The 11,085-nt window shown below is 36.8% G+C and overlaps 1 protein-coding gene across 1 annotated transcript in view; it reads left to right on the forward strand.

The window, feature by feature from the left end:
* Positions 1–4,133: 4,133 nt before the first annotated feature.
* LOC107089261 (coagulation factor IX-like) overlaps positions 4,134–11,085 on the forward strand; it is a 7,725-nt gene continuing 773 nt past the window's right edge. The window contains 9 exon segments of the mRNA XM_015381945.1: positions 4,134–4,238; positions 6,161–6,201; positions 6,203–6,285; positions 6,366–6,541; positions 6,618–6,642; positions 6,793–6,906; positions 8,789–8,923; positions 9,009–9,328; positions 9,418–9,541. Of these exon segments, the coding sequence (XP_015237431.1) occupies positions 4,134–4,238; positions 6,161–6,201; positions 6,203–6,285; positions 6,366–6,541; positions 6,618–6,642; positions 6,793–6,906; positions 8,789–8,923; positions 9,009–9,328; positions 9,418–9,541 (1,123 nt within the window).

Raw genomic sequence — 11,085 nt, forward strand, 5'->3', positions numbered from 1 at the left:
ATCATATCAACAGATTATTTAAATTTGGGGAAAACAATATCAAACTGTTCTATACCTAAAATCTATAATTGTCCTCTTTTTCTAGTTAAATGGGTTGAATTTGCCTGCATGTTTCAGATTTGTCACTAATTTAAAACACTTAGCTTTTTTTGTTGCTTTTCTTTTTTTCTTTTTTTTTTTTTTTTTTTTACAGCCTATCATTTCTAACAGGGCTTTGAGTTCACCTTAACTGGACGAAGCAGATGGCCACTCATGCTGAGCCTGGCTCTGCCGGAGGGTCCTTCCTCTTAATAGGGACAGTGTCCTGCCTTCTGCTGCCAAAGCCAGTACAGGAAGCGGGAGATTTTTAGGTTTCTCCTGTTCTAATTCTAGGCATATTATGCATGTTACTATGAATATGGGTGCTTTGAACAGTGTTGTTTTTATTTGATAATGGAAAATTCAAATGTATTTGATTATAAACAAAGCTATTTATGGTATATCTTTTAAAAGGTGACATTTTTTATTGGTCAAAATAAGTGATTTTAGCTAAAGGTGGGACATTTGTTTGGCTGGGACTGCTGTGTTTTAAAAGCCACAGTTCATCACGGTGTGACAAAGCGAGTAATTACTAGGAATCCATCTTTTGCACCCAAGCATTTAGCTAATGATGCAAAATAGCTTTAGGGAAAGGTGATAACCTAAATGCTTTCATTTGAAGCTTCAGTGCCCTTACCCTTTTTTTTATTTAAAATAAACCTTTTTTTTTTTTTTTTGCTTATAGCAATATTAACGTGCCTGTTCATATAGGGTAAAAAGTGTAAATCAAGAAATTCCTGTAATTACCTAGAATAATAAAACTTCAATTCTACACTTAAAGTTGAGAGAGAGATTACTGTAAAGTGTAATAATATTTAAATTCCAACTAATAAGCTCCCTCATTTGTAACTAATGTCACAGCTTAACTGCACTCCAAGAGAGTGATGAGAATAAGGCTGTGACTAAATGGTTGTAACTCTTGAAAAAAAACAATGCAGTGCCTTGCACTGATCTTTTCTCAATTTTTTAATTATCTAAAAACCCAAACTCTTGTTTATTTTATTGTTTATTTTAATTAAAATCAATTCATTTTATTTATATAGCACCAATTCACAACACATGTTATCTCAAGGAACTTTACTATCCAACAAGACCATGATGTCAAACTGATTCAGAGTTTTCTATCTAAGGAGAGCCAGTTGATTGCATCAACTTATTGAGTCTAAGGCAATCCCTTACACCAAGCATGCTTGTATTAACAGTGGAGAGGAAAAACTCCCTCTTTACAGGAAGAAACGTCCAGGAGAACAAGGCTCTTTGTGAGAAGCCATCTGCCAAGGCTGCCTGGGTTTTTCAAGAACACAGAAGCAGACATAGAAAAAGGAGCAGAGATACAAAAGGCAACTGTTAACCAGCTCCACAGGCAGCCTTGTGTAGGAAACACACATAGCCAGGTGGACGAGTTCCAAGCCAGCTCCCAGTCAGAGGATGAAATAGAGCACATACAGTAAGAAAAACAGGACTACACTGGAAAAACAATCCAAGCTCCAAAATCAACAAACAAAGGCATTGATGGCAGCAGCATAGCCAACACCATAGTGCCACAGCCAAACAGGAACAGAGCAGATGAGGCTACCATGAGAAAAAGACCTACTCTTAGGTGAGTGGTGGCAGGGTGGTTAGAGATGCGCTCTTGCACTCTGAGAAGGTTGCAAGTACCCGGTTCGATCCCCACAGTCTGGGTCCCTGAGAAAGACTGTTAACCCCCATATTGCTCCCCAGGCACCGCACAGTGGCAGCCCACTGCTCCCCAAGCGGATGGGTTAAGATGCAGAAGTGAATTTTTCCATTGTTATATCAATGTTCAAAAAAGCAGAGAGAACACAGCGTTAGAGACTAAATTAGCAAATTCTGCAGAATGGAAGAATAGAGATAGAATGAAGCATAATGATGAAAAAGGGTCCCTATGTGCTCCAGCAGTCTAATCCCACTCTTACTATAAGCTTCATCAAAAAGGAAATTTTTAAGCCTATCCTTAAAAGTAGACAGGGTATCTGGTAACACGGAATTTGGTATTTTGTTTGCTGGACCAACACAAGGTGAATTTTGAGCACTTATATAGAAAGGGGGTTTTACATATTTTTGAAAACAAACATCTTTCATGTTTGGTGATAACATGTATTTATTCCCTTTTATTATATTTCCCCCTAAATTAAATTAAGTTCGTCAGTTTATTTATATAGCACCAATTCACAACACATGTTATCTGAAGGTACTTTTCAAAGACAATTCACTCAGATCATACAATCAGATCTGTAAAAAGTTTCCTGTCAAAGGAAAACCTGGTGATTGCTTTGAATCATTGACTATAATACTCACTCCTCCTGGATGAGCATGTGGCGACATTAGATATTCACTTGCATGTTTTTTTGCTGACTCTACAGCTTTTCCACACACTGAGCATGCAAGCGGCAGCAGAAGGGAGGGAAAACTCCTTTTTAACAGAAAAAAGCTCCTGCAGAACCATGCTCTGTGTGAATGGCCTTCTGCCGAGGCCGACTGGGGTCCAGGGAGAGAGAAGAAGACATACAAAATGAGCATAGAGGCACATATCCATAAAAAAAAATTATGTCAGAAAGGGTAAAGATAAACTAGCTTGACAGGTGTCTCTTGTCTAGGAAAAAAAACTGTAAATACAGCTATATTTGAAAGCCTCTGAGATTTTTTAATTGTAAAAAACTGGTCTATTTAGCTGTGCAACACATAAAGAAGTGGCAAAAGGAAATAAACAGTTGCAAGAAATTACTCTGAAAGATAATGATCATCATCATGTAGGGGGGTAGGGTTTTTTTCTCCTGCAGGGACAAGGAACTTGGTTGGATCCAATGAGAAATTAGATGTAACAATTTCATAATAATTCTAAAAGAAAACCTATTGGATTCTGCAAGACTGGGAAGAACATTACGCCCTTCTAGACAACAACCATTATCATGAAGCCAGGACTACAGTTTAATGCTTTAGATCAAAGCATACTCACGGTTAGAATGATCCAATCAAAATCCAGACGTAGAGGAAAGACTTATAGAGAAATACTCCATGAGATCTGCATTTGGCTGATTGCTTAAAATCCTAATGTGTCTTATTGAGGTTTCTACTTTAAACGTGAGAAGGCAAGCAAACTTTTAGGGGGTATGATCAATTTGCAAAGAACTGATTTGATCATTCCTGTTGTTATAATTGCTGATATTCCAGAATCTGCATCTACAAAAGAACAAAGAAACGATCTTACCAAATCCAAAACATGACTTATTGACAGGCAAGAACACATTCCTGGTGAAGAAAACAATAAAACAGTAAAATCCATCTGGACTGCCTGAACTCCCCCACATCTCGAGAGATGCAACAAAGAAACAATCAATAGAACAGAGCAAGCATGAGAGATTTTACTATCTGCGGGGCTCTGACACAGACCTGGTGGTGACTAATCTAATTGGAGTCAAAACAGACTCCTCGACTAAGCAGTGATTCAAATGGAAAAAGGAAAGACATGTTGGGAAGAACCTCTTCAATCAGTCAACATTTACAGATTACTTTGTTTGTTTTTTTCTGTTTATTGATACACATTCATGTTTCCTTGTTATGGATTTAAAAAATCTGCTTCTCTCAGGGGGAAGGTAAACCTAGTGTTTCAAAAGTCTTTACACTGATGTTAAACTAGGCTGATAATGCATAGAAAGGATGATCATATAAAGCTCAAATGCTCTGTTGTGCCCCAGATGCAGCTTTAATTTTAGAAATATAACTCAGGGAAGCGGTATAGGTTGTGTTTTGACTGAGGCTAGACAGGCAGATGTCAGATGATGTGAAAATCTATTCAAAGCTCCATCAGTTTGTAAACTGCATTACAAACAAACATATTTATTACTACAGAAGCCTGATACCTTTCCTGTGTTGAGAAGATTGAAAAGCTTTTGCATCAAGTAGGCAGCGTTAATTACTCAAGCATGAATTATTTAGCCTCTAAACGATTGAGTAAAATCAAAATGCCCGCAGTCGATAGCTGTTAACACTTGAGAGGTCTTTGGACTCCCTGTGGGGGGATTCCAAAGCTAGTGATGGGTTTCATCTTATACACAAGACGAGAAGACGACACCAGAGCTAAATCTTTAGCTGGCATGCTGAATCAGCATCCAAGGTCCCCGAAGGCATCATCGTCTCAAGTATTGACCATATTTTGAATGATTGGTGAAGGGTGTGAGGACGACAGGTAGAAAGAAGAAATATGTTTTGGAAAGTTTCTTTTAATTCCTGACATCTTCAGGTTGTAGATGAGTTTACTTTTATAGATAATTAGTGAAATTATACTGTAATTACAAATGCTATAGACACTGCTGAGTTCTAATGTAATCTAGTGGAAAATGTAAGCACAATCAACACCTGAGATCTGTTTATCCCTGCCTGTCTAAATGTATGTATTAAGCGGTGCTGTGACCTTTCCCTTATCTGTTTTCTCATTGCCCATACAAAAAAAAAAAAAATTGCTGCCCCTGCTTTCAGCTTAATTTCTTTCCTGGAACGTTATATTTTATTTGTTCCCTTTGTATTTCTTTGACCATCGAAAGTAAACCTAGCTCAATGGTTCTATGTTTAGTTGTTTCTCTTTCCTGGAATGAGCCATTTATAGAGCTCCTGGAACTGAGACTACTCTTTGTTTTTGCTTTTCATAGAAAATGCTTAAATATTTTGTTTTATTTTAGATTATAATAAATATTTTTTATAAACCCTTCTGGTCTTTCATTAGATGGCCACTCATCCAGAGCCAGGTGCTGTATCAAGTGTCAATATTTCAAAATATCTTGATTCTTGATGAGCGTTGTTTTTTATTAAAAGAATAGGTTCTTCTCCACATGTTTGCTTGAGTGAGGATTAATAAGTTAGATACTGGGTTTGAGTTTGGTTGAATTCACTTAAATTATACCAATACCAACTAAAAATAGGGAATGCACAGTAAAATGAGCAATAACATACATGACAAGATTAACTTATCCAAAAACGAATGACAACTCTTACCTATACATAGAGAAGAATAGAAGGCAAGCTTATTTGAACCAACTTAAAAAATAAAGAATATGTATACTGTATTATGTTCTCCAGTCTATTATTATTCGCATTAGTCTGTTTCTCATTGAAAGTTTTTTTTTAAGAATAAAAACGTTTTTCTATGCCTGCTACTAGATTAATTATTTCATTCTTGATTAGATGTTATGTTTCTTCAGGGATCCGCATTTTGCATTCAAGTGATGAGGCGTCACCTTGTGGCAAACAGTCTGAAGTACAGTTGATAAGATTTCTCTCTCTGGCTTGGATAGATGAACAAATGCACTAATGTCGTTTAAATGTATTTATTTCAAAAAGATAGCAACAAACTGTTATCTATTTATCTAATTTGCCTGATAAAAATGTACATTTCTTTAAAAAAAAAAAACAGCTAATGAAAAAGATTAATCCAAGTACAGTTGTAACAATAAATGTAAATCTGTTTAACACAAAAAGATGATTTTTCTTAAATTAAATGAATTATTCTAAAACTCTGTTTATATATTTTCAAAAAAATTGCACCCAGTTTCTAACAACTTTTAAACATCTAGAAAGCTCTAGAAGATTACTGACTTTTTCATTTAGGTCAACCCTTTAAAAATCTAATGTTGGAGGTAATATTGTTGGCCATATAAGGATTTTTGCCTTTTTAAAATACATTTTTCACAGTTTATGCTTAAATCTTTCCAAACATATCTAGTATAATGCATATTAATTTGTAGTTCGGCAGTTGGGAAACAAGAATTTGAATGTTATATATAAGCCGTTCAAAGCCTGAGCCTTTAACTTGACACTGAAGCCAGAGAAATGTTGACAAAGTCTCACAGGGCCCCCTTGGTTATTCTGGCTGCACCAGTATAGTATTAACTGTCCCTGAATGACTTGAAGATCTTTATCTCAAATTTTTTACAGTGATTCCTTGTCATTATTTATTAGCAAACACACATTACACAAAAGGGGAAAAACACTTGACTCAGTGGTTTCTGAGATTCCCAGATTGTTTTTTCTTTCTCTGAACAAGCAGGCAGCTCATTGAGGCTGCAAGTGTGTAAACACAAACTTGTACTTTGGAGCTATGGCCCAAAGATTCAGTTGGATTTACACTGAAAGTGAGAATGGCAGGAGCTTTTTTTTCATTGCTCCTTTTGTACTTTCACCTCAGCCCCGGAGGTATTAAATTACTTTCTATGATTTTACCAAAAGAGGTGATGATAAAACTCAGGCTGTATATTGTATGTTTTTTTATCCAGCCCCAAGTCCAGTATTTCTCTCTGAAAAAACAGCGGACAGCCTCCTCAGCAGACATAAACGTCATAATACTGGGATCTTTGAGGAGTTTCTGGAGGGAAACTTAGAAAGAGAATGCTTAGAGGAAAAATGTGACCTGGAGGAAGCTAGGGAGATATTTGAGAATGATAAAAAGACTGTAAGTATTTAAGAATTATTCTTACAACAAATTCTTATGCATGCTGGCCGTGATCATTAACTTTGTGTTGTTTTAGATGGAGTTTTGGTCAGGTTATATAGGTAAGATATCTTTTTAGAATGATTAATTTGAAATGTATATCTAAGAGCAAAGAACATGCTTATTCAGAAATAACCTGCAGGGATTACTGGATTTCATGTGTCTTTTTTTATAAAATGGGTGATTAGGATCCTGTATTTGACTTTCTTCAGATGGCAATCAATGCGACTCAAGCCCATGTCTTAACCAGGGGTCATGCATAGACCACCTAGGTGACTATACCTGTAATTGTAAGTCTGGATTTGCTGGCAAGAACTGTGAGATCGGTGAGTGAATGCACTTTTTTTTTTTTTTATCAACTAAATTAGATTTTCCTCAAATACATACGTGACCAAAATTTGGTCACATCATGACATCCATTTTGAGGAATAAAACCAAATGTTCTTTTCTCCTGTTCGTTAAATCGAATTAAACAAACAATCTGGATTTAGGATACAGTATTGAATTGTTTGTATTTCTCTGTGTTCTGAGAACAACAACTGAAGGAATGTGTGTACAGCAAGCAAACTGAACTGGGTTATGTGATGCTATGCAAAACAACAAGTTTCTAATTTGCTTCTTGCATTAAAAAATAAATCACTTTATATTCTCTGTATGGTCAGCAGTGCTGGAATATAACTTACTTTTCCACTCTATAAACATAAAGAAGCTTGCAAAACATTTAGAAACACGTTTTTCACATTTTGTCATGGAAAACTAAAGTTGATGTATCCTATGAGGGTAGACGATAGACTTACACAAATAAGGGTATAACTGTAAAAGTAATTTATACTTATTTTAATATTGTAAACAGAAAAAAATACAGAATCCAGAGGTGGTACCCAATAACTGTACTGAAGTAAGACAAGCATTGCATCTTTAGGCAAGTAAAAAGTAGCCATCTAATAAAATACTCAAGTAAAAATAAAAAGTACCCAGTGAAAGACAACTCAAGTAATGAGAAAGTAACCTACATTTGATTTTATATTTTGGAAAATTGAAAACTAAGTAAAATTACACCAGATATAAAGTTATATACAAATTGTGGTGTTTCAACCAATGAGATAAAATGATAAGTCATATAACATAGTGTGATTAAACAATAATAATTTACAGTGAAAGAAACTTCTTGAATTTGTATTTTTAATATTTTTTTTCTTTTAAAATGTAAAAAATATATGATGATAGTGCTTGATGGATATAGGTTAGGATAGGGTTAACCGCTTCCAATAACAAGATATAGTTAAACTTTTGCTGCTGTTATACTTAACCTCTAAATGACACCGCGGGATCAGCTGATTGAAAATAACAAAAAAGTCATCTCATGTGAACATCAACAGTAGATGTGTCTGTATGGTTCATTTTTTATTTTAAAACTGAGGTCAATTACTCCTGATGCAGCAGAAATGTTAAGTAAGAGTAATGAAGCTTCATCACATTCTTTAACTCAAGTAAGAATTACAATGCAGTACAACGACTCCTTTTTCTTTTTTTCCAAAACGTTAGTCAAGTAAATGTAACCGACCAAATAACTTGTTGCAGATCTCTTGCAGAATCTACAAGTCTGGCAGGAATTCAAATCAAGACCTCTTTATTCTGACATCCCTGAATAAAATTCAGTGGCAAAAAAGCTGAAACATAACAGTTTAAGTTTCTAGTCTGTCACAAGGCAATTAGTGGACACAGAAAATATGTTAAAATGCAATCAGGTTTTCATGTCAGGTGAAAACAAGGTTGTGCGTTTGGCCTACATGCAATATTACAACTGGTAGTACATGCTATGAGTGGCACTGTAACAAACTGTTACTGCAAACCCCTCATAACACAATATCTCTTGGTGAGATGGCAAGACCAGGCTAAGGCAATGGCTAGCATCAGGTCACACAGGTAAGCTGTTGGAGCTAATCACAGGGCAGCTGAGGAGGGCAGCAACTATTTTATAAAGAATAAAGAAAAAATACTAAATACAGATATACCTGTCTGACTGTGACATACAAAAAAAAATTGAAGCAGTAATTACATCATTTTTTTTTTTTTTTTTGACTAAATATTGATTTAGAGCTAATTTTTTTTAAGGATTCAACCACAGGTATTTGAGAAGTTTTTAAAGTAAAATGCAATTTGAAGGTGAAACTTTAACCAGGTTCTGTTTTTTTTCCTTTTGCCCAGAATTAGTAAAAAGATGTGACGTAAACAATGGAGACTGTATGCATTTCTGTGGCACAATGGGAACCCTCGGAGCAAAATGCTTCTGTGCAACAGGATATAAGTTGATGGAGGATGGAGTCAGCTGTGAGGCAACAGGTTTGGACTTTTAAATTAAATTATTGTAATAAAAGATCAAGTATTTGCTGTTTAATATTTACTGCTTCTTTTCTTTCATAATCAGTTGACTACCCTTGTGGGAGAACTGCATATACTGTTGTGAGCCCATTCAAGAGGTCTCTCTACATCCCTCGTTCTTCAGACCACTCGAGCACCACACCTATAAATGATATTACGTCTACTACACCCTCCCCTACAACAGCCAGCATCACAGAGCCAGTTTTGGTTACAGATGAGTATGGTGACATTTTTCAGAATCAGTCTCTCAGTGACCTCCTATTGAGAGAATCCAACCACTCTGAAATCCTCTCTGACAAGTCACCAGAACCTTTCAAACGTATAGTTGGAGGGAGGGTAGTCACTCCAGGAGAGATTCCATGGCAGGTACTGTTTAGAAATATCAGGAACTTTATTGCAACCTGCAAAAAAGTAAAGAGTCTATCCCTTGGTCTGTTAATCTGTGTTATTTCCAGGTTGGTTTGATAGCAAATCCCAGTGGTCTATTGTTCTGTGGGGGTTCCATCCTCTCAGAGCGATGGATTGTCACTGCTGCTCATTGTCTGGTGGAGGCAAAAGGCTCCTTCTTCATCAGAGTAGGTAAGATGGTACACTTAGCTGCTACAGTATGTTATGGTAACAGTAGTCTACTGGTCAAAATAATTAAAAGTACTGTTTGTACAAGTTGAACCATTTCTATATACTCTAAATAAACAATTAACTACTGAGAAAGAATAAAGAATATTACAGTAAGCTTAAACGAAAATTGAATCCGGAAGACTCTTATCAGCTTCAGTCAATCAGCATCGGTTCTGCACCTTCTCCAAAGCTAATCATCTTTAAAGATCCCCTTCATTTAGCTCCTGGCATAGCTTCTCTCCTGCACACAAGTTAATTCCTACCCATCTCCTCCCTCACTCTCAGACTGTTCTCAGTTCCACTCACCCCCTGGCTTATGCCACCACCAGTGCCAGGGCCCCAGAGGGAAGATTATAATTCTTTTCCTAAGTTACTCATCTGGGGGGAATATCGATTCTCAGCACTGAAGTCTTCTGCCGGGGCCCGAGCACCAAATACCTTTTCTCATTCATGTCAATATCTGTATGTCTGCTTCTGTCTCCTTGAACCCTTGCCTGAGTGATAAATCCTTCACTGTGTAAAATAAACATAAACGACCACGGGTTAAAATACAATGGTACCATTATTAGCTAATAATGACACACTATTATTATATCTAATAACTATGCAAACACTAAACACTAAGGTAAATAAGCACAACTAAATAAACAAATAAAAGGGTAAAAGGGGTTTAAAGGTCCATTCAAAAGGCTCAGAGAAATGTTCAAGTGTTAAGGCTTAATGCATTCAAAGTGTCCTTTAAAATAGTAGCAGATGAATTTGAATAAACCCTGACGCAAGAGATGTTAACCGCAGTCAAAAACATTTCATTTGGTTTCATTTGGTTTTACAGTAAAAACCAAACAGTGAATCAGGAATGCATTAAACAGTGATGAAGTAGCCCATGACGTCTCCCTTTAGGTACAGTGGTCAACTGGTAGCGGCAGTTCTGAGGCAGCTCCACCAGTATGGCATGAGCTATTTTGTCCAGCGGTGTTCCTTCAGTAGTTGAATTTAGGTCGACCAGAGCTGGATAAGCTGTTCTGGGCTACACAGTGAAGCGGTAGTACTGCTGTCTTGCAGCAAGAAGGTTCCATTTAGATTCCCGGCCCGGGTCTTTCTGCAAAGAGTTTGCATGTTCTCCCTGTGCATGCGTGGGTTCTCTCCGGGTACTTCAACTTCTTACCACAGTCCAAAAAAATGGCTGTTAGGTTTAATTAGCTTTTAATTTAGGTTTAATTTCTCTAAGTTCTGCTTAGGTGTTAGTTTCTGCGTAAATGGATGTTTGTCATGTTTGTCTCTGTGTTGCCATGTGATGGAGTGGTGACATGTTCAGGGTGAACCCTGCCTCTCCCTCACTGAGAGCTGAAGATAGGCACCCAGCACTCCTCGCCACCCCAGCAGGGATAAGCGGGAGGGAGGGAGGGAGGGAGGGAGGGATGGATGGATGGATGGATGGATGGATGGATGGATGGATGGATGGATGGATGGATGGATGGATGGATGGATGGATGGATGGATGGATG

Source organism: Cyprinodon variegatus, unplaced genomic scaffold (assembly GCF_000732505.1).
Source record: "Cyprinodon variegatus isolate N-32 unplaced genomic scaffold, C_variegatus-1.0 Scaffold245, whole genome shotgun sequence".
NCBI lineage: Eukaryota > Metazoa > Chordata > Actinopteri > Cyprinodontiformes > Cyprinodontidae > Cyprinodon > Cyprinodon variegatus.